Source organism: Tamandua tetradactyla, chromosome 9 (assembly GCF_023851605.1).
Source record: "Tamandua tetradactyla isolate mTamTet1 chromosome 9, mTamTet1.pri, whole genome shotgun sequence".
Lineage (NCBI taxonomy): Eukaryota > Metazoa > Chordata > Mammalia > Pilosa > Myrmecophagidae > Tamandua > Tamandua tetradactyla.
The window spans coordinates 113675296-113699659 of NC_135335.1; the positions used below are offsets into that span (position 1 = coordinate 113675296).

Below are 24364 nucleotides of genomic sequence, written 5' to 3' on the forward strand. Positions count from 1 at the left end.
AGTTGGCTAATCCACTGAGGAAAGAGTTTCGTCAAATACCAGTATATGAAAAATGAAAAAAGGTTATCATTAAGGAAAGATTATAAGTGTTATGATTTTTCCTTTTGATAATTTTCTTCTCCACAGGAATTTGGTATGAGCTTCAGAGATAAATTGAGATATGATGCTTTTTTCTCTTTAGTTCAGTGGTTTTCAACCCACTCAGACTATTTATTTCTTTTTATTTCTTACAATATATTACTTTTTAAATTTATTTTTTAGAGCAGTTGTAGGAGTACATGATTACAGTAAAATCCTGCAGACACTACAGAGTTCTCATTTATGCCCCCAAGCACATGCAGTTATCCCTGTTAACATTTTGCACTAGTGTTTCACGTTTGCTAGAACTGATGAGCCAAAATCATAATTATGTTATTAGCTAAAGTCCATTGTTTCCATTAGGGATCACTCCTTGTGTTGTGCCGTTCTATGGGTTTTTTTAAACATTTTTATTCTGGTAACATATCCAACATAAAATTTCCTGTTTTAAGCATTCTCAGGTGTACAATTCAGTGGGTTAGTTGTAGTCACAATGTTGTGCTGCCATCACCACCGTGCATTACCAAAACTTTCTGTCACTGCAAATGGAAACTCTGTAGTAATTAAGCATTAACTGCCATGCCTCATTCCTACCCCTGCCTCTGGAAACCTGCATTCTCATTTCTGACTCCATGAATATATATATGTATCCTATTTATTTCATATAAATAAGATCATACAATATCCATCCCTTTGTATCTGGCTTATCTCAACATGTCTACAAGGTTCATCCATGTTGTAGCATTTATCAGAACTTCATTCCTTTTGACAGCTCCATAATATATGCCATTGTATGTATGTGCCATACTTTGTTCATCCATTCATCCGCTGATGGATACATGGGTTGCGTCCACCTTTTGGCTATTGTGAATAATGCTCTTAAGAACCTTAGAGTGCAAATATACTCTTTTTTTTATGATAAATATTTTTAACACCTCCCTTTATTAGCCTCCATTTAAAATCATAGATAATATAACCTTACCATATAGAGAATTTGCCAGGAGTAGCAGGAAGGAGTGATTGTTAACTGATTTTTCTATCTCTGCAAATGGAAAGTATGTTTATTCTCAACTTGTGACGTAGTCCAGTAAGTTTAGGCCCAAAGTAATTTAGATTGAACCACATGAGCTTGCTGATATTTCACCATTTTTTGACATATGAAAGCATGTAGTTCAGGAGTTCAACCTAATAGTTGGAATATATTGATATTAACAGAAATAAAGGGACAGTTTTCCAAATTTGAAATCTCTATGAGTCTCTAAAGGTAAACTTTTTAAATAACTTTTTATCTTAAAATAGTTGTAGATTTACAGAAAAGTTGCAAGTATGGTACAGAGATTGCCTGTATACCATTCACCCAGTTTCCCCTGTTGTTAGCATCTTACAGGATAGATCTGTTACAATTAAGAAAACAGCATTGGTGCAGTATTCCTAACTATATACTCCATTCTTTATTTGGATTTTGCCAATTTTCTTTAATATACTTTTTTCATACAGAGAATGTTTAAAAAATCTATAGTTTTCTACCTGAACAGAAAAGAAAGAAATGTTTTTCATAAGGAAGTGCTGGGGCACAACTATACAGTGAGACATAATGAAGTACTCGGGGGTTTGTACTATATGTCCATAACTGAACGAGGAGCGGTAGCTGCAGACCGATGCAAGTGTTTGTGTTGTCAGCTCAAATCAAGAATGGTATTGCTGACAGCAACATGATTTTCCAAAATGGTGACTATCTCATAGGAAGCATTTTTTAAAAAGTGCAATCTGACTTTAATTTATACATTACAGCCCAGTAGTTATAGTCTTGGAAATTAAAATTGTGTAACAAAATATATACTTTGCAAAAATATGTACAATGGAGTTAGTTTCCAGGCTCACCTAGTTATAACTGTTGTTTGTGTTTTTCTGTTGTTGGTGTGACGGTTCGTCCAGACACAGGAAAGACATGCAGGGTATGGACAAGGTTTTTGGTGCCTGCTGCATGGGGGATTCCTGGGCATCCAGCATCCTTAACCCCCAGTCATTGTGATAGCCAAAGTAGCCCCTGCTCATTGTAATAACCAAAATGTACCCACGGATCTCCAATATACCACCACCACCTTTGCTGAAAAATTGTTCTCATTTTTTTCAGGATTTTATCGTCACATCCTGGTGCTTCCATCTTTTACTAAAAAGGGGGTAAAAAGAAGGGAGAAATAGGATATGCATCTGTCCAGATAAAGAAGGCCTGATAAAGCAATGTCTACCCACTCTTTAATCCCAGGAAAGGGAATCTTTCAGAATAATCTAAACTTTCTCTTTTAGGTAATTTGGAAGTCTGCTTTCACAGCACATCTCTCCTGAAGCATTTATTATGTTGGACTTCCACCAGCGTCCATTCTGCGGATGAGGTTTTCTTTAATTAGATAGGTCCAATTTCCCATTTTTCTAAAATATTCTTATGAGTATTGTAGAAAAAATAAAATACCTTTCTAAATTTCAAACTTGTGTATATTATGTAAGATCTAGTTACAGGTTTGTACATGAGAAATGGCATGCTTTTAAAACAATGGTGCCTGACTTTTGGGGGTCTGAGGACCTTTTGAGAAAAAGCTATGAATACCTCTTCCCAGTGCACTCACTGATATGCCCAGCATTTCACACAGACCCCTCAGTACCAGCCAGGATGAATCCCAAGTTAAGAACTCCCACCTGTTTCCCCTTATATGGATGTTGATTATAGTCTGATGACTTCACAAGAAAGTAATTGATGTTTCCATCACATTATTAAAATAATAGATCTGCAGATAGGGTTTTCAGTGCTCTCGACATATGTTCTCATTCTCAGGCACAGTCCTTTTAAATCCGTAATAATATGCTTACCATGTATTCATCATGCAGTTCTCCACCACTCTTTACGTTTCTATTATCATTCCTTATTTTTTCTCTTTGGAATAGCCCCTTTATTATTAGAAAGTATTTTCTTGGTATTCTGACATTTTAAAGCATTTTGGCTAGTGGCTGAGCTATAAATATTATATTCACCAGTTTCATGTCTTTCTCTCTGGGAACTGTGTGCTGTATTCAGTAGTTGGAGTTTTGACTAACCGTAATCATGAGCACAGAATGTATCATACAGATGAGTAGTGTCTTAGTCCAGTCCTTTGCTTGGCCATCTCCTCATGAGATTATCTCAGAATAATCTCTTGTCTGTCTATTCATCCTTTCAGATATTTTACTAGTATTTTAAGAACTTGGATGTAGCTGTATTTGGAACCAGTCACTACTTTTGTCATAAATGTAATAAAGCATGAATCCATATTTGCAACTTTATATTACTTTCAAAACCATTTGTACTGACCTAAACTGGGTGGTATTGAATAAAGAGTCTAATAGCTTCCAATGTTCAGTAAGACTTTTGACTTATCTGAGAAATATATAGTAAATTAAAATTTTGCTGTACATATTCAGTGGATTGCTTTTAACATAAACCATCTCAATGTTTGAGTTCTCCACTGTGGCGGTTTACGGGACTGATAACCAAGAGAGCTTGTTTGAGCTTGTCATGGTAATATTTAAATGTATCAACAGGAACATCCAGTTTCAGGCATGTAGATATACTAGTTCAATACTTCTACTATCTCGTCATTCAGGGGATGAGTTTCACCTACACTTTCTTGGGTTTACACTACAAGGTAGCTAATTTTGAAGATAGCAATCGAGAGGTGGTATCTCTAGCATCGTGGCTGTACTGTGGTTTGGACTGTCAGTGTTCACTGGCCTTTTGAATTTCTGTGATATAAAACAGTAATGCCTCTTAGCCTCTTCTGTGATTTCTGTGTTGGTTTGTTCATTAAAAGCAACCACTAATCAGTTTTGAGCTGTTAAGGATAATTAATTTAAGGCAATGCATCAGAATCACAAAAACCTTAATTCACAAGAAAGGGGATGGAGGAACAAAAACACAACTGCAAATTACATGATTTCACATAATCTGTTAATTTGATCAGAAGGCGAATAGTAAAGCATCTTGAATGCTATAAATATTTTGAATTAAGATACTGTTATAAATAAACATGTACTATATATTAGTCAGGAAGATACCCTGGTGTTATGACAAGAACACTGGATTAAAAATCATCCACTGCCTTTCATGCAGGAGACCTGGGTTCATTTCCCATACTGTGTCCCCCCCCTTCCCCCCCCCCAAAAAAATTGTGTGTTTATGGGTCTGGCTGTGACTTTTGGCAAGTTATTTTAACTTTTTGAACCACAGCATTTTTCGTGTTCATAAAAATGGGGACCACAGTGATTCTTGGTCCTAAATCCTTGAGAGTGCTGTAGAGATTATAGGGAAAAGCAGTTGAAAAGTATATAGTGTTAGGTATAATTTAAATACTCTTCTTATTCTGCTAATATGTAAGTCAAAACTTAAAATGAATATATAACTGTCTCAAGGCATGCTTACCCTCGGTGGGTTTTGAGTGAAGATATGTGGAAAAACCCCTCCACTGAAATTCTCACTCAGTTGATCTAGTGTGGGGCCTAAGAATTTGGGTTTGTAAAAACCCCTCTGGGTGGGTCAGAGGTACAACCAGGTTTGAGAACCGCTGATCTAGCCCAGCCAAGGAAGGACATGAGTTGTTCAAGGTCACACAAAGGCCAGGCACTGGCCGAGTTGGGCCCACTCCCAGCCTGTGCTCTCTTCTGCTCTCTACATACTCCAGGTGGGGATGTATGTCTGAATGCATTAAAAACCAAAATAGGTCCCTTTTGATTAAAAACAAACAAACAAACAAAAAACAGCCAACCCAAAAAAGATCTGTAGAAGGTGATTGGAAGCTACCAGGTTTGTGTTTCTGGTTTTTTTGTTTGTTTTTTGTAAACATGTCCAAGAATTTTATTTTTCTCTTATTTTTTTTCAAACACTCATTTCTCATATATCTAAGCTACACATAGATTCAAAATATCTTGCCATAAAACTAGAATTTTGTACTTGTGATCTCATCATCAACTTTTTAAAAAATATTTTTATCAATAAAACAACATACAAACAAAACATTCTTAACATACAAATATTCCCTACATGGTATACAATCAGTGGCTCACGGTATCATCACATAGTTGTATATTCATCGCCATGATCATTTTTTTAATATGTGTATCACTCCAGGAAAAGAAAGAAAAAAGAAAAAGCTCATACATACCATACCCCTCATCCCTCCCTCTCATTGACCACTGGTATTTCCATCTACCCAATTTATATTATCCTTTGTTCTCCCTACTATTTGTTTATTTTTTTACCCATATTTTTTACTCATCTGTCCATACCCTGGATAAAAGGAGCGTCAGACGCAAGGTTTTCACAATCACACAGTCACACTGCGAAAGCTCTATCATTATACAATCATCTTCAAGAATCAGGGCTACTGGAACACAACTCTACAGTTTCAGGTACTTCCCTCCAGCCTCTCCATTACACCACAAACTAAAAAGGGGATAGCTATATAATGCTTAAGAATGTGTTTGTGTTTTTGTTGTCGCTTTATCTGGATTATCGCTGCCTACCTAGAAGCAAGAACTGAATGAGCAGTTTAACATATTGGAGATGGTGGGGAGATTAGTTGAAGAGAAATGTGGGTGTGTTTATCTTCGGCATTAGCACCAAGGAATAGAGGCTTGAGGACAAGCCTGGTCAGCCCAGCCAAGAGCAGACTGGCTGGGCAGGCTGGGCAGGCCAAGAATAACAGGCAAGATTTACTGAGCAGTTACCTTGTGCCAGGGACTCTGCACAGTGCTTTCCATTAATTACTTTTACCCTCACTATACGCTGTAAAGTATAAATAATGTTAGTTTCCCTCACTATACTCTGAAGTATAAGTAATATTATTTTCCCAGAATTAAAAAAAAACTGAGACGTAGAAGGGTGAAATGATTTGCCCAAGATCTCATAGTTACGCCCTTGACCACTCTCCTTTATTGCCTGTGCCATTCTTTGCACTCAGATTGCATGATCTACCAACAGCATTATGCCGTGAGATCTGAATTTCATCTTCCAAGTGTATACTCCTTTTGGATGGAGTTCTTTCTCTTAAGTTTCTTAAATTCTTTCTCTTGAAATCAGTAAGCTTGTGTAGAATGAATGACTTGCTCTTGTGTCACGTTTACTTCTGTTACGCTGACCACTGAGGTTTCGGCCTTAGAATACAGAGAACTATCAGTCGACAACACTGCAGCCTTTGCTGACTGTCCTCCTATCTTCCTATCCCTCACCCCTATTGTTTACTTCAACATCAGAAGCAGTTTCTTTTAGGATCTTTTTTTTTTAATTAATTTTTAATTTTTTAAAAAAAATATGACAAGAAAGAAACACAAACATTCTTAACATATGATCATTGTGTTCTACATATATAATCAGTACTTCACAATATCATCGCATAGTTGTATATTCATCATCATGATCATTTCTTAGAACACTTGCATCAATTCAGAAAAAGAAATAAAAAAACAACAGAAAAAGAAATAAAACGAAAACAGAAAAAAAAATTTGTACATACCATACCCCTTACCGCTCCCTTTCATTGATCACTAGCATTTCAAATTAAATTTATTTTAACATTTTTTCCCCCATTATTTATTTTTATTCCATATGTTTTACTCATCTGTTAATAAGGTAGGTAAAAGGAGCATCAGACACAAGATTTTCACAATCACACAGTTACATTGTGAAAGCTGTATCATTATACAATCATCTTCAAGAAACATGGCTGCTGGAACACAGCTCTACATTTTCAGACAGTTCCCTCCAGCCTCTCTTGACTAGCATCTTGACTAACAAGGTGATATCTATTTAATGTGTAAGAATAACCTCCAGGATAACCTCTCGACTCTGTTTGGAATCTCTCAGCCATTGACACTTATTTTGTCTCATTTCACTCTTCCCCCTTTTGGTAGAGAATGTTTTCTCAATCCCTTGATGCTGAGTCCCAGCTCATTCTAGGATTTCTGTCCCATGTTGCCAGGAAGGTCCACATCCCTGGGAGTCATGTCCCACGTAGAGAGGGGGGTAGACAGTGAGTTTGCTTGTCATATTGGCTAAGAGAGAGAGGCCACATCTGAACAACAAAAGAGGTTCTCTTGGGGGTGACTCTTAGGCCTAATTTTAAGTAGGCTTGACCTATAGGATCTCATTTTTGATATCTAATTTGTTTATACACAAGCGCATACATAGAATGAATGTTTAAAGCTATACACCAGAACATGGTGATCTGCGTGATGTTTATTTCTCTTTGGGGTGGTGCTTATTTCTTTCATTTGCTTCAGTATTTCCTATTTTTTGTTTTTGTTCTTTTTTTGGGTGCATGGTCTGAGAATCAAACCCGGGTCTCCTGCATGAAAGGCAGGCATTCTACCACTGAACCACCCATGCACCCGTTTTTGTTTTTTTATAGTGAAAAATCTTTAGAATAATTTAGAATTATCCAGCTGGACTCAGTTTAAATGATCCCAATTTTGTTGGCAACTCCAAAGTATCGTAGTCAGGAGCCAGTGGAACAGATGCCCGCTTTTCCCCATCAGACCTGGTCAGGGGTTGCCTCTGGCCACATCAGTGCCGTAGTGCCTCTTCACGACCTGTCTGATCCGGGACTTGTTGCTCTCGAAGTCCACAGTGAACTCGTGTGTGTTGTTGACTTCCCTTTCCACGGCTGACTCAGTGGCCAGAGGGAACCTGAGAATGGCATGGTCGTCAGGCCTGTTCTCCTGAGCGTGCTCTTCCCAGAACATCTGGCTGTCTTTGGAGACGCTGAGTCGGGCCGCCAAGAGGTGGGTGACATGCGGCTCTTCTTTTCGTGTGTGCACACCTTCCAGCACCATCTAACTGGCCTTCAGAGCCTTTGCCTTGGCTTCAGTTTGGGGAGAGGCAGGGGCTTCCTTCACCTTTGGTGCTGTCTCTGTGAAAAGGCTACATGTATTTTTGTAATAATTAGAAAAATAGTTTTTAAAGAGAAGAAATGTTTAGTTGATCCTTTAAGAAGCAGAGTTATTATCTACTGTGTGTCATATTAATTATACTAGGTGTGGGGTCCAAGATAAAGAGAAGACAGTGTCCTGAATGTTTAGAGTTTAACTAGAGGGCTTGCAATACAGAAATTAAAAATTGTAAATATATATATATATTTACAATGTGTATATATATATATATATATATATAAAAACAGCCTCTCGAAATCCAGAAGTAATAATCAACACTCCGTACTTAATGTGTCTGCTATAAAAGTTTATAATCTGGGCCTCTGTTTTCTTATAAGCATTTTCTAAAGGAGACCACACCATTCTTCTCTTGTTTCTGGCTTATTTTGCCTCACCAAATGTCCCATGTGTTCATTCACTTCATTGCATGCCTCACAAGTTTGTTTCTATTTGCAGCAGCACAGCTTTGTTCATAAGTATACACCATCGTTCACCAATCTACTTCTCAGTCAGTGCATCCTTCAGCCCCCTGTGTTCATCAGGCATCATGTATAAGGCCCAAAGTCTACAGTCCATCAACATTCTCAATTTTAGATCATTTCATTGTTCCCCAGAGAAAGATAATCAGTAAACACACGCTTACCAAATAGGAAATCTAAACCTCCTCTTAACTCTTGTCTTTCCCCCCGTTATTTACCTCTGCTGTTGCTGTGGCAGTGCTGATGTTTTCCTTTGAACATAGCCCATAGCATGCAATAGCAGTTTTCCCCCTGTACCCTGGACTTAAGCACTCTTTGTACATGAATCCTACTTTTGAAGTAGTTCTTGCAAAAAGAAATTTATATTTCTGTTGTTAACCAGTGGGACACATGGGTCTATGCAACCCCTTTCAATCTCGTTCATCATCAGTATGGTAATATTACTTATAGTGTAACAAGCCAGCTCCTGGCAGCAAGCAGGCCCCTCCCCTCGTAACCACTCATCTGCTCCTGTAAACGCAGCTTTCTCAAACATTCCTGGTTCTGGCCACCAGCTAGCAGCCAGTCGCCTCCCTTGAGTGTAGCCAGTTACCATATTAGGAAAACACTACCAGCCATTCTGTCTAGAAAAGTCTTATATCGGCCCTGGATCGGGGCTCAGACTTTCAGAGGCTACTCGGCTAAGCCCTGTGGCCATAGACTAATAAAACCTACTTCCTGAAACTTTGGAGCCTCCATCCGGATTCATTCTGTTTCTGTGCAACCTCCTGGAGGCTCTTGCAGAGTCTCGTTCTTGGTTTCGCTCTATAACAGACCCACTAGAGAACTACCTTCACTTCTATCTATTCCCTTACATTGGAGTTCAACCTCATTATCTAACAGTTCACCCATCTCTAGCTTCTATGTATCTCTAAGTCCCCTATATTCTGTATAATAAGCCTCTAATTATACCTTTATGCAGTCATCAAAGTGGAATCACACAGTATCTATCATTTTGTATCTGGCTAATTTCACTCAGCACTATGTCCTCAAGGCTCATCCAACTTGTCATGTGCTTCAGGACGTCATTTTGTCTTACTGCTGCATAATATTCCATCATGTGTATATACCACATTTTGTTAATCCACTCATCTGTTGATTGGCATTTAGTTTGTTTTCATCTTTTGGCAATTGTGAATAATGCTGCCATGAACATCAGTGTGCAAATGTCTGTGTCATTGCTTTCAACTCTTCTGCGTATATACCAAGTAGTGGTATTGCTGAGTCATAAGGCAACTCAATATTTAGTTTCCTAAGGAACCATCAGAGTCTTCCATAGTAGCTGCACCATTGTACATTTCCACCAGCAGTGCATAAGTGTCCCAGTTTCTCCACATCCTCTCCCGCGTTTATTGTTTCCTATTTTTTAATAGCATCCATTTCATATTCATTCATATCTTTAGCCCATTTTATAATTGGGCTGTTTGTTCTTTTGTTGTTGAGTTGTATGATTTCTTTATATATACATGAAATCAAACTTTTGCCCGGTATGTAATTTCCAAATATTTTCTCCCATTGAGTTGGCTGCCTCTTCACCTTTTTGATAAAGTCTTTTGAGGTACAGAAGCATTTGATTTTGAGGAGTTCCCATTTATCTATTTGTTCTTTCATTGCTCCTGCTTTGGGTGTAAAGTTTAGGAAGCTACCTCCTATTACTAGGTCTTGAAGATGTTTCCCTACATTTTCTTCTTGAAGCTTTATATAAGAAGCTAGTTCTTATTTTTAGGTGTCTGATCCACTTTGAGTTAATTTTTGTGTAGTATGTAGGATAGAGAATATGACCTTCTAACTTTGTATTTATGACAAAGTTTAGTAGATCATAGTCACTTTTTTTTTTAATGTCTTACCTTGTTATATAAACTTAGTCATTTTCCTGGGACTTAGGGATTGATCAGACAGGTCAGGATATGGCATGACTATTAGTAGAAATAAATAGTGGATCACCTCCAAGCAGTCAAGGTCAATTCTTCCAAGGCCTGTTCTTTTTCCTTAACACAAGGCACTTATTGATTTCAGCAACAGCCTGTTCATTGAATTGGGATTTGCCATCATAAAAATAATACTTAGTTGTAACCACTAAAAGCACCTGGTCTCTTACTTAGAGCAATAACCCACAGGGCTTTGGCATTTAAATACAACAGAAAGCTCACAGGAGACTTTTGGAGCCACATTTTATATAATTGTGCTTTAGCTCACATCGTCTTGCTTGTATGAATTGAGAAGTTCATTTATTTTTATAAAATCAAGTAATCTGTGGAAGATTCTGTTATGAAAAAAGTATGCTTTAGGCCTCCTGCCTATTTTAAAAGAGAATAATGAAAAATCTCAGCTTCATTCAACTTTCTTGTTCTCAATAACTTCTAACCAAACAGGAATCTAAGTTTGCATTATTTTCTAGGGCTGTGTTGCCAAAACATTTCCTGCAGCAGTAATGCCCTAAAGCTTTTTAAAGTGTCACCTGCAAATGATTTTTTAATTGGATTATTTTGCTGTATTTATTTTAGAATAAGAACACTTTGTTTTATCTAGAAGGTACATTAGCCTTGGTAGTTACCATATCGGACAAAACTACGTGATTCAGCACTCTTTAATTGTTCATATTAAAAGCTGTGTGAAGAATTTTGTGATTCTTTAGATGGTAATTTTAAAATGCGGGAGTGTTTCAGTAGCCATGCTGATTTACCTGAGAGAAACTGTCGGGCTGCTAGATTCTAAACCTTGCCTGGGGTTTCTTGGTGGACGTACAGAGTAGCTGACTGTGGATTCCCTTCGCTTTAGAATGTAGTTGTTGGCTGGAAAGAGAGCTTTTGAATTTTGTAGGTTCTTTGTACTCATTTGAAAAATATTTAAATGATGTTGCCCGAAGGGCACCCAGAGAAACAGCATGACTATTGGGAAATTAGTAGGCAGAAGGGTTATTTTTAGCTTTTGCTCCCGGCAAACATTTCTTTTTGTTCTTTAGAAGACATTGTGGATTTGTTCATTCATTTGCGGTACTCTCTCCCCCTTCTAAGATGGCTTTTGGAAGAGTAAGCCCTCTCTTCTCCGCTCTGCGTGACAGAACTGTGTTGATTCTTACTTTATTCCATTTTAAGTCTACCTCATGAGTTATTCATTTGTTCATGTTTTCTCTGGACACTTAACCCTCCCCTCACCCCTCCCTTCCCTACACACTTGCTCTATTTTGTTACTGTTTGGGATTGCTTCCCCATCCTCTGCGAGTATACTGACTTGGAAAAATGTTTGCACAAGCAGGATATTTAAAGTTTGTATTTTTTTGTCAAACTACCGTACGGTGCTGGCTGATGGTATGATTTTGCCTTTGTTTGCTCTGGGAGTTCCTATTTTAAAACTATAATCTTTAGGGCAGGCCATGGTGGCTCAATGGCAGAGTTCTTGCCTGCCATGCTGGAGACCCAGGTTCAATTCCCGGTGCCTGCCCATGCAAAAAAATAATATTAATAGTAAAATAAAACTATAATCTTTAAAAAATTATGCAGTTAGTGTTACAAATATCACTACTGTTCTAAGGCCAAGGTAGATGGTTACCAATGCTGGCCTTTACACCTCAGCCTTATGTTTGACCTTTCAAAATCTTCCAGTTTATAGACGAAGTCCGATTTCTCAGTAAGCACACTGAAACCTCACTATAACTCTTCACTTAAAGGAGAATTTAACTCTTCACTTAAAGGGGAATTTAATATAAGACATGCCCATTTTAGATCACTTCCAAGAGAATTTAGTTATTCAATGATATCATAATTTAACCCTTTCTTTCATTTTTTTATAAGATAGTCATTACAGCATTAATTGTTAAGATTGTGGTTTCTCCTTGTGGCTGATGTTCCTTTTATCTACCTTATCAACAGATGAGTAAAACATATGGAATAAAGATGAATAATAGGGGAACAAATGTTGAACTAAATTTAGAGTGAAATGCTGGTGATCGGTGAGGGGGAGGGTGGGGGTATGGTATGTATGAATTTTTTTCTGTTTTCTCTTTATTTCTTTTTTGAATAGATGCAAATGTTCCAAGAAATTATCATGATGATGAATATGCAACTATGTGATGATATTGTGAATTACTGATTATATGTAGAACGGAATGATCAGAAGTTACGAATGTTTGTGTTTGGTGTTTTTTTGGTATTTAAAAAAATTTTTTTTAATTAATTAAAAAAACAAAAAAAAAAGATTGTGGTTTCTGGAATCTGAACTCCTGGTTTAAATCCTAGCTCTGATATTAATCTCTGCATGCCTCAGTTCCTCATCTCAAATGGAGACCATAGCACTTCCTTCATACAGTTGTTTTGAAATTTAGGGCAGCTCATGCATGTAAAGAGCCTAGTGTAATGTCTGACTGGCATAATGAAATCTCAGTAGATGTTGGCTATGATCAGAGTTAATATATAAGATCGTTTTATCAGTAATGTAAGATACGGTTATTTTAGAAGATTGTACATCAGAATGAGGCAAAATACTCCATTTTCTGGTAACCCTTAGCTCTTTCCTATAAGAATTTTTTATTGGAATGTCCTCAACAGAGATGGCCTAATTCCAGCTCCTAGAGAATTTCGTTTCCGTTGGCCCTTCAGTATTCGCAGCTCTTCATATCTGTGATCAGTGGAATTATAATGGGAAGTCAAGCAAATCGTTTTTCCCCATAAAAGAAGGAAGGCGGAGTGTGAGATGGCATTGACATCTGTGCCTCTGCCCAGGGCCAGAATGGTGATTTGCTGCTGATTTAGCTCCCCATCTGCTGCCTTCTCAGGTGGTTCAGTCCCTCCTCCTTTCCCCCTCCGTTTAGAGCCCCAGGGATGGTGAAGTCAGGGAGAGAAGGTTGGAGTGTAAAGCATGTGCGGAAGAAAATAGGACAGAAGTTCAGGGAAAAGCAGCAGAATGCTGCTCCCCATTGTGCCCGTGGCCCAGGAGAGTGAACACTCAGTCTCCTCTGCCAGCAGCCGCTTCACAGATGCCCATGGGCAGCGTCAGAGTCACAGCGCACCAGCCTGTCCCAGTGATGCCCCAGCTTTGCTCCAGAGCTTTTCCGAGACCAGACTCAACAATGTACTGAATTTGACTTTGTTTGTTGTGGTTGTTTCAAATCCTATCATTATTCTTAGCTCAGGACTTCAGAATAAGTCCTTTACCACAAGTGCTTTAACTTGTGAGTATATCCTTTGTTTCTCTTTTTCTATACCATTTGCCTCACCCTGCATGCCAGCCAATTTATACCCATGATTCCCAGTGAAGTGGCTTCATATTTTAAAGTTTCTGACACAAAACTTCATGCGCAAAGGTATCAGGTAGTAATATTGTAATTTAACTCTTTAACTGATTTTCTTTCAACTAAGTAATTAAGTAATAGAGTGAAGAGTGGTCCCCAAAAACATATGCAGAGTAAACAAAGCCAAGCAAACAGAAAGGGGACCTTGGGGAAAATTGCTGGTCTTAGATTATGGATTTCTTTGTTTTTAATGGAAAATTATTTAAAAATATTTTTACTTTCACAGCTTAAGGGTTGCTTTAGGTTAGGCTGATTTTTTTGTCTGTTTTCCAGATTTCCTCGTGATTAGTCCAAGTTTGTCTGAGATTCAAAAGAATGAAATATTAACTTAACATAGAATATTTGAGGGTTGTTTTTCATGCTGCTTGTTTTCTGTTTTGTTTTTATTTAAATTTTGAGATTATTCTGACCCTTTGACTGGCTCTGATTTAAGTTTTAGTAAGTCTTAATTGTAATTCGTCACATAATTTTCTTTCAGAGCATACTTTTATGTTTTTTTCTAGACTGATTTTGCACGATTTAGTGGAACAAATGTGGAGACTGACTTTGTAGAAGTGCCATCACAAATGCTTGAAAATTGGGTGTGGGACATTGACTCCCTCCGAAGACTGTCAAAACATTATAAAGATGGAAGTCCTATTACCGATCATCTGCTTGAAAAACTTGTTGCTTCTAGACTGGTCAACACAGGTATGACTTAGAATTTTAGAAAGGAAAATAAATTAGAATTGTTCAATGCAGAGTTGCTGGAATATTCTTCTAGAGAACTTATTTCCTGATTGATAACATTAGTACTCCCAAAGTGCTAATATGTGAAAGGAAGAATGCTAAGTATATTGAAAGAAGAAACCCTAAGTTTATGTCTAAGGCAATAAAATGCTTCTTTAGAGTCTAAAATAGAAGAAAATACTTTGTTCGCATTTTGCAATGCGTCCTGCTGGAATCGGTTTTTGAAATCTGTGATCTTGTGATACTGGAGCACAGTCTGTCTTCTGCAGCACATGCCCGAACATTCTTATGTTGCTAGGTCTTCTGACCCTACGCCAGATTGTGTTAAGCAAAGTGGATCAATCTCTCCATACCAACGCATCCCTGGATGCTGCAAGTGAATACGCCAGACATTGCACAGAAATTTTAGGTGTTTCAGCTACTCCAGGTATGTAAATACTAAGGCTTGTGTTCATCTGTCTGTGAATCACAGGTCATACTCCTGAAACTTCCAGGGAGGGTAGAGCCTACCAGGCAGATTACCTAATTTCATTTGTTTCTGATTTCTGTAATCAGGGCATAACTTTCAGATAAACGTAATATGACCGTATGGATTACCCTGTCTAGGTGTGCTTGAAGGATAGGTGGTTCCAGCTTTACAGCATTTTAGCGTAATCAGTATGAGCAATTGAACTCCACCCAGAGAAGAGAGAGTCGTTCATATTTGGCAACGCCCAGCTTGGCTCCTCCCTCCCTTTATGCACCATGGCTTCTCTGTGATTTTCAGTAAGAAATTGCCAGAATGGGCTCTTTTAGAGAGAAGCACAAACACCTACTTTGTTTCTAATTATGATTCTGATTGTGAAAGCAGTTTGAGTACTAGTCTCTAACTTGAGATTGATTGATGTGTACACTTCCTTTTAAGCCAACACGTACTTGGCGTGTATATGTAGTTGGTAAGGTGAGTTTTTTTTTTTACCAAGGAAGTTGTTATTACAATGAATCAGCCACATTTATAGAGATAATAAAGATTAAAAGGGTCAGTTGAGTCAATTTAGGTTCCTCACCTCCTTTTGTGACCTGCTTCTAGTAAAGCATAAAGCAACTTGGTGCCTCAAGCTTCTTAAACTCCTTTTCAAAGTAATTCTAGAGCCACACTGAATTGCTGACCTTTTGCTTTTCAATCAGAGAGTTCTTTTGAATAATTATCAACCAAAATAAGTGCCATTGTGACACATTTTAGATATAAAGGAGATGTGATGAAGAGTAGGGTTGATATTTTTAAGACATATATCTAAGGGATAAGAAAGAACCAATGAATTCTGAAACACTGCACTGTCTGAAGGTGTGGGCAAAACATCTGAAACTCTTGTTAAGCATTCCAGAGTTTAGGGCCGAAACTAGCTCGGAGCCATTCATGGGAGAGAAGTTTGTAAACATCTTAGCCAAAGGAATGCATGCATTAATCCAGGGACCACTGAAGGAGAGAGTCTGTCACTGTCATCCCATGAAGAGACCTTAACTAGCTGCTAGCATGTTAATCAAACTTTGCCATCACATTAATTGAATTAATCTTTCCTTAAAGGCACAAGTATGCCAGCTACTTTTGGACATCTGGCAGGCGGATATGATGGACAATATTATGGGTATCTTTGGAGTGAAGTATTTTCTATGGACATGTTTTACAGCTGTTTTAAAAAAGAAGGGATAATGAATCCAGAGGTATCGTATTCTTTTCTACTTTTGTTATATGCAGTTGTTCCCTCCCGTTTAACTCCTACTGTAAAATATTTATTGCACTTAGATTTTAGAGTAAGAAGTTTGGTACCAGCCTTTTTAAAAAAAGATCTGATTATATATTATTAACAATACTGTATAGCTCACATCAGGTTTCACTGTGTTTTACAGTCCTATGTTTGTTTTCCATTTTTATTCTAACATGTATACAACCTAAAATTTCCCCCATTTCACTGCATCGATAAGTCACATTTTATTTTATACCAGTTTAACTTGAATAGCTTATACAAATACTGTTCCTACACCCTTCCACACCCCTGCCATTTTGTTGTACTTGTTACAAATTCTGTCTTCACACATTGTATGTCTAAAACCATAGATTTACCATTAATTTTCATTCATTTGCCTTTATGACCTCTGAGAGTAATAATTGGCATTAATAATGAAAAATACAGTACAAGAGTGTGGCATTAGAGAGTGACGCCTCAGGTTGTCACAAAGCAAAGGGGCGGCCCTGCTCAGGTCCCTTTGCATAATGGTGGGGACAGAAGGGCCGTCACCCTGAAAGGGGACTCCAGGCTGACATAGGACAAGAAACACAATGCCCGGCTGGCCCCGCAACCAGAGAAGTCCTTGTTCCTAAACCTTATCTTTTGTACGGGTTTTTCCTCTTCTTTCACTTTTTTAAAAACATCAAAGCATGTGGGAAAAAAAAATAAATGTTTACACAGAAAAATAAAGAATACTGGCATTTATACTTACCCCTATGGTTATATTTGCGAGAAATCTTCATTTCTTCACACCACTCCGATCCTGTCTAGTACCCTTTCTTTCCAGTTTGAGGAACTCCCTTTAGCATTTCCTGTAGGGCCATCTCATGGCGACAGGCTCCCTCCACCTCTGTTTATCTCTGCATGTCTTCATCTCTCCCTCATTTCTGGAAGACGGTCTTGCTGGTTATAAAACCCTTGGGTGAATTGTTGTCTTTCAGTGCTCTAAAAATTTCTTCCCATTGCCTGCTTGCCTCCATTGTCTCTGATGAGGTTTCAGCACTTAATCTCCTTAGGCTTCCTGGGCACATGAACTGTGCTTTTCTCTTGCAGATTTCAGAATTCTCCATGTCCTTGGCATTTTGCAGTTTGACTACTATGTGTCTGAGCATGCTTCTCCTTGAATGTATCCTGTTTGGGGCTCACTGGGGTTCTTGAATATGTGCATTCAGTCTTTTGTTAAATTGAGGAGGTTTTCTGCCCTTACTACTCTGAATATTCCTTCTGCCCCTTCCTTTTTTTTTTCTTTTCCTTTTTGGGTTCCCACAGTGTATATACTGGTACACTTAATGGCATTGCATAGGTTCCTTAGGCTCTGTTCTCTTTTTTCATTCTTTCTTTTTTCTGTCCCTTACATGGTATGATTTCAATTGCCATTTCTTCAGATTCACTGATTCCTTCTTCTGCCAGCCCCACTCTGCTGTTGAAGCACTCAAGAGAAATTTTCATTTCAGTTACTGTGGTTTCAACATCAGTGTTTCTATTTGGGTCCTTTTTAAAAAAAATGTTTTTATTGAGAAATATCCACACACGTACCGTCCAACTGTATTATACAATCAGTGGCTCACAATATCATCACATGGTGTGTATTTTTCACCATGGTCATTTTTAGAACATTTGCATCACTCCAGAAAAAAAGAAATAAAAAGAATTCATACATCCCATACCCCTTACCCCTCCCTCTCAATGACCCACAGTATTTCAATCTACCCAATGCTTATCCTTTATGTCCCCCTATATTTATTTTTTTATCCTTTTTTTTAACTCATCTGGTCCATACCCTGGGTAAAAGCCACATCAGACACAAGGTTTTCCCAATTACACAGTCACACTGTAAAAGTTATATAGTTTTCTTCAGGAATCAAGGCTACTAGAACAAGTTCAACAGTTTCAGTTACTTCCCTCTAGCCACCATAAACTAAAAAGATATGTCTATATAATATGTAAAAATAACTTCCGGGATAACCTCCCAACTCTGTTTGAAATCTCCCAGCCATTGAGACTTTATTTTGTCTCCTTTCTCTCTTCCCCCTTTTGGTCAAGAAGACTTTCTCATCCCCATGATGCTGGGTCCCCGCTCATCCCTGGGAGTCATGTCCCACATTGCCAGGGAGAGTTACACCCCTGGGAGTCATGTCCCACATAGTGGGGAGGCAGTGAGTTCACCTGCCAAGTTGGCTTAGAGGGAGAGACTACATCTGAGTAACTAAAGAGGCTCTCCATGGCTGACTCTTAGGCATAATAATCAGTAGGCTTAGCCTGTCCTTTGCAGGAGTTAGCTTCATAGGGGTGAGCCCCAAGATGGAGGGCTCAGCCAATTGACTTGGTTGTCCCCACTACTTGCAAGAATATCAAGAATTCCCCAAATGGGGAAGTTTAATACTTCCTCCTTTCTCATCAGTTTACTAAGGGGACTCTGCAAGTACTTTTTTATTCACTGCCCTAATTACTCTGGGATATGATGGGGCATCACACTAACCTGTACAAACTAACAAGATCTCACACCCTCTTCAAGATTCCATATAATTATGGTGTTCAAGTAAACTGACCATACAAGTTAAATTAGATAATGTACTACCCAAAATATAAATTTTGCATCTGTTTGGATCCTTTAAAATTTTTCTCTTTTTGACATTCTCAGAATATTACTTTTTTTTCTCATATTACTTTTTGTTTTCCTGATATCCTTTTGTTCTTTTTCTTTGTATCCCTTTATCTCCTTGAGCATACCAAGGATTGTTTTTGTTTTTTTTAAGTCTTTATCCAGTATGGCCAAAGTCTGGTCTTACTTGTTGATGGTTTCTGAATTTTTATCTTGTACCTTTGGATGAACCATCATTTCTTATTTCTTCATTTGTCTTGGGATCTTTTGTTGCACTCTGTACATTTTAATATTTGGAATATTAACCCTGGGATTTAGTACCTGAGCTGTATGTTCTTTAAGTTTGTATCCAACTAGTTGTATGAGCTAACAAAAACAACAAATGCAAAAACCATCTTATATAGTCTCTGCTAATTGGCTTTCCATTGGTTGATGATCACCTTCAGTGTTTAGCCCTCATGTCAAAAAGATCACCACAAGTCATCCTCTCTGTCTTTTCTGAGCCTGAGTCTCGTGCTAGGCATGTACTACTTCTTGGTCTTCAGAATTCCATTATTTACAGAAAGTCCAGTGCCTTTGAAATAGATTTTTCCTTTTCCAGTGTGTCCTATTACATTTCTTAAAACTGATAACACTTTGCACCAGACCATTTTAACTTCATTATTTCTTATGTTCCTTTAACTGTCTGCAAACCGCTTCTGTCTGGAGGGCAAGTACTGGGAGGGTAAGAAACAGTGTCCTGATTCAGCCTTTTAGGGCACCCACTGATAGATTGGTATTGACATACAGGCGCCCCAGTGTCCACGTAGGGGTTACTGTGCACCCTCCAGAGCAGAGCCCGGGACCCACAGGGGGTGTGCAGGCTGGCTCCACACCACAGCAGAGAGGCTTTGGAGGAAGTACCAGCAAGGGTGCCAAGAATTTCTACCATTTTTAAAGCTGCATTTTCTTGATTTGGCAGTCACCCAGTTACTGCAAACCTTTAGCCATCTTCTGAACTTTTCAGGTAAGTAGCCCTGCCAGTTTTTGCTAGTTGTTCAAAAATTCTGTTGCGGAATGGCACCCTGGAGCATCTTATGCCATCATCTTGGTGTTGTGTAATGATCTTGTAAAAGCTTTTAAGTTTAAAGTCTTGCATCTTCTTAAATCATTGTCTGTCCTTATTAAGTATCAGAGAAAAAGTGATTGACTTTAATTCTGTGGTTTTTTATTTAAAAACCTGTAACATTTTCTTATTAACTCTTATTTATTGAATAAATAAGAGTTAGAAGCTTTGTTTATGCATTTGAGCCTGTATAACTGCTAGTTTTGACATGGGCCATGCAATGTTTAGTTTTATAGGAGGCTGGAGGAAGGAAGGTAAGCTTCTTCCTCATGTAAATGATCTCCCTTTGTTTTGATATTCTCTACATACTTACTTTGTACATTTTCTGTAGGAGGCACCCTTTTTCTGTAATGGCACACCCCACCTGCTACCTAGCCTGTAACCTAAATTCCTGTAAGTAACTTAAGCTCCTTCATTAACCTGATCCATTCCTTTTTGTGTGCCGTGAATTGACTGCCAGATGGCTGCCAGCCAAACCTTCCTACGCTACAGCCCCCCAGTCCACTCTCATTGAAGTCTCATCCCTCAGCTTATTTCTAAGGCTGATACGTTGCCCAGTGTTTGTTTTTTTTTTAACCTCTGTTCAATTCACACTTTAGAAGAACAAATTATCAAAATTAGGCTTTCTTTGCTTATTTCAACCAAATCATTTGTCCTCTGAACTTTACATTTCTCAATTACATAGTACCCTACACATATACGTTGTTATAACACATTGATGTAATTCAGACCACCGTCTCCCAATCTCCCCTCCCCCCAAAAAATACCCAGAGTACCCTCACTCTGTGCTCACTAGTCTCTCCAAGCGTTCCATCTCCTAGCCCATCCATCCAGCTGTTAAGTCCCTTAAAGCCACTTCTATTCCCATTTACAAAGGTCAGCCCCTGACTGTTTTTCTCCAAATACCCTAGGCTTTCTAATCTGTATGGCCTTCACCCAGTGCCCAGCTGGATTCCTCCACCATCTCATTTAGGGATTCCAGGTGTTCTGAGGAAGATTGCCTAACCACGTTAGCATGACCCATCACCTAGTCACACTGTCCAGCCTGAACTAGTCTTCTGATGCTGCTCTGTGGTCCTTCTGTATTTCCCTGAATGGTTTCCTCTGAGTCTCCATCACCTCTCTGTTCTTTCCAAGGAGGTCTCTCCTCTCTACTGAGAAAAGTGAGATCATTGAGAATGAGTATGTTCATCTTTCTTTCTCTATACTTCAATTCTTCTTTCCTCCTGTCTTAAATAAGATGCTATAACCAAGTCTAACTCTCTTGCAAATCTGGAAAAAGCTTGCTACTGATTCCGGTAGCCCTAATTCTTCTACTCTGTTGTTCTTTTTACAGCCTAACTTCTCAGGTTAGGAAACAATCTTTGCAACCTTTTATTTCCTGATGTTTGCCTCCATGAATTGAACTGGAACATCTTTCTCCAAATTTATCACTGATGACCTATCTCCAACTCCAGAGGCCCTTGACTACTTACTATCCCTACTTTCTGCCTCTTTTTATTCCTCCCCACATTGTTCATAGCCCTTAGCTTAGCAGTCAGAACCCTTCCTTGTTCCCTGTGTGCTTGCCAAGTTTGTGTGCTCCCTTGGGTCCTTCCATCTTCACAAATTTATTTATTCCATTCTTCTACCTAGAATGTACTCCTTCCTTATCTTTGCCTTTCAAAATCTTACCATTTTTACAGGTCCTATTCAAGTGCAACTCATTTATGAAATCTTCCAGATTATCCAAACCAAAAATGATCTTTCCATCCTCTGGATAGAAGAGTGGACTTAGGCATGGAAGAAGGACTTCAATAAGCTTTTTCTTATGTCTGGAATGTCTAATATAACTGATATAAAGTGAAAAAAGTCAAGTTACGAAACAGTTTATACCATAGGATGTAAATTTTAATTTAAAAATAAACGTTTAGGGAAAAAGTACATCAAAAATGTCAATGGTTATCTTTGAGTGGTAGGTTTATGAGTGATCATGAAATTTTTTTTTGAGTCTAAAATCATTGATTTATTAGAATGTTTTATGCATTTGCCTTATAGATCCTGTAGGAAGTAAAAAGTTACAAGTCAAAAATATAATAGTACTGGCATTTATATTTACTTATGTCATTACACGCAGCAAAGATTCTTATTTTTGCTTAAAGCTTTGATCTATTTTCTATTGTCCTGTCCTTTCAATCTCCCTTTACCATCCATGGAAGGGGTGTGGTGAAAAACTCCCTCAGCTTTTGATTATCAGGGGTGATCATTAAATTTTGTTCATACTTTCTATGGAGCTTTTTCCTAATTTTTACATAGAGCATAGATCACTTTAGAAATCAGAAAGCAAATGTTGTAAAGATAGAAGGGTATAGATATGCAGAGATACAATTAAGGCATCTTACTGGCTCTTTTCTTTCGCCTTCTCTTTACTTCCGGTTCCAGATCACCTCCACTGTTCCCTTCACTCTCCCAGCTTTCAAGGTAGCAGCCAAATTACTGATTTCAGTGGAGCTTAAGGTACTTGCAAGTCCAGGAGACACAATCCCTGCCATTATGCATCAATCTATTTCCTCTTAATCTCAAGCTTGGTAGCTTGGCAAGCAGCCAGACTGCTTTTTTATTTTTATTTTATTTTCATTTAATAATGTTTTATCTTTTGGAATGTACAGTTAATGGAACCTGTTCATGCATTTCCTGGTGTAAATTACTTGAGTTCTGTGTTTGAAACCAGCTTGATAAATCCTCTTCTCAGCAGTCCCTGAAAAGCTTCCCTGACCAGGTAACTGAGTCTCCGTTCTCTCAAAGGGGACACCTGGAGTTACACACTCGTAGTTGCAAACTTCCTTCTAGAGTCTGTCATCTGTGGCTTTGTCAGACAAGACTGGATTTTTGAGCTTGTCCTCAGCCTTGCCTTTGGATCGCTTCTTCTTTTTGGCCTGGCCCAGGATTTGTTCACTGGGTCATCTTGACATCCCTGGCAGTGGAGCACGTAGGAGAAGCAGTAGTCCCACCGGCTTTGCCGGCTTTGCGAGCCGGTCCAGCTGTCCAGGGAGCAGCCCCATCTGACCCTGCGCCAGCCCTGCTTTCAGGACCCCACTGTTCCACACTCCTGAAGCTCAGGGTCACAAGTTCAGAGAGTTTCGATTTAGATAAAGGGGCTAAGTTGGACTTGAAGAAAGCAACGTTCATGGAATTGACGTGGTAGTGAAGAGGCACTTATTCATTATATTAATTCATTTATATATTCATTATATTAATTCGTTATATTAATTCATTATGTTATATTGATATATAATGAATTAATTATATTAATTAATTCATTATATTCATTATATTAATTCCTTCATATTTTCAGCTTTACTAAAATTCTTTATTTCAACAGTGCTATATATTATTAGATGTTTTATGACGACAAAGCTCTCTTTAATCTGTCTCTTCCTTCTGACTTTTTTCTTTGCCATCAAATGCTCTGGGGCATGGTGTGCTTTTGGATTCTCCTGCTCTCACACTGAGGGTCGACCTGGCTCTGCTGACCATGGAGAATCCCTCCGCACCCACCCCTGTCCTCTTTGCTACAGTGACAGATATTAGAACCAGCTTTTTTTTTTTTTAACTTTTTTCATTATATAATATAACATATGTACAAAGCAAAGAAAAAGAAAAGCAATCGTTTTCGAAGCACTCTTCAACAAGTAGTTACAGGACAGATCCCAGAGTTTGTCATGGGCTACCAAACAATCCTCTCAGATTTTTCCTTCTAGCTGCTCCAGAGTATAGGAGGCTAGAAGGAGTAAGTTTTTTATTATCATCACAATCGACTTTTTTCTTTCTTTTTTGTGAAAAATAACATATATACAAAAAAACAATAAATTTCAAAACACAGCACAACAGTTAGTTGTAGAACAAATTTCAGAGTTTGGTATGGGGAGGTTACAATTCCACAATTTTAGGTTTTTACTTCTAGCTGCTCTAAGATACTGCAGAGAAAAAGAAATATCAATTTAGTGATTCAGCAGTCATTTTCATTTGTTAAACCCTACCTTCTCTTTATAACCCACCATCACTTTTGATCTTTCTGGCCCATTCTTTAGGGATATTTGGGCTATGGCCATTCTAACTTTTTCATGTTGGAAGGATCTGTCAATAATATGGGGTAGGGAGATGGAACTAGCTGATGATAAAACCAGCCTTTTAAGGAGCCTTTTTCTTCTCTCCTACAGTGTACTGTTGGTTTTGTTTGTTTTTAATTTTTATTTATTTTTTGCAAATGTCTACTCTAAAATAACACATGATTTATAAAATTCAAGTACTCGCTTATCAAAAATTAATACTTTGGAACAACAATCC

The 24364-nt window shown here is 38.1% G+C and overlaps 1 protein-coding gene and 1 long non-coding RNA gene across 3 annotated transcripts in view; one reads left to right on the forward strand and one right to left on the reverse strand.

The window, feature by feature from the left end:
- The window catches only part of NLN (neurolysin), a 143663-nt gene that overhangs the window by 106479 nt on the left and 12820 nt on the right, over window positions 1-24364 (forward strand). For both annotated transcript variants that reach the window (XM_077117327.1, XM_077117326.1), the window contains exons 10-12: window positions 14340-14526; window positions 14864-14992; window positions 16130-16266. In XM_077117327.1, the coding sequence (XP_076973442.1) occupies window positions 14340-14526; window positions 14864-14992; window positions 16130-16266 (453 nt within the window). The remainder of the gene's footprint in view (window positions 1-14339; window positions 14527-14863; window positions 14993-16129; window positions 16267-24364) is intronic.
- The window catches only part of LOC143647387 (uncharacterized), a 144063-nt gene that overhangs the window by 37347 nt on the left and 82352 nt on the right, over window positions 1-24364 (reverse strand). The gene's annotated exons all lie outside the window — the stretch shown is intronic.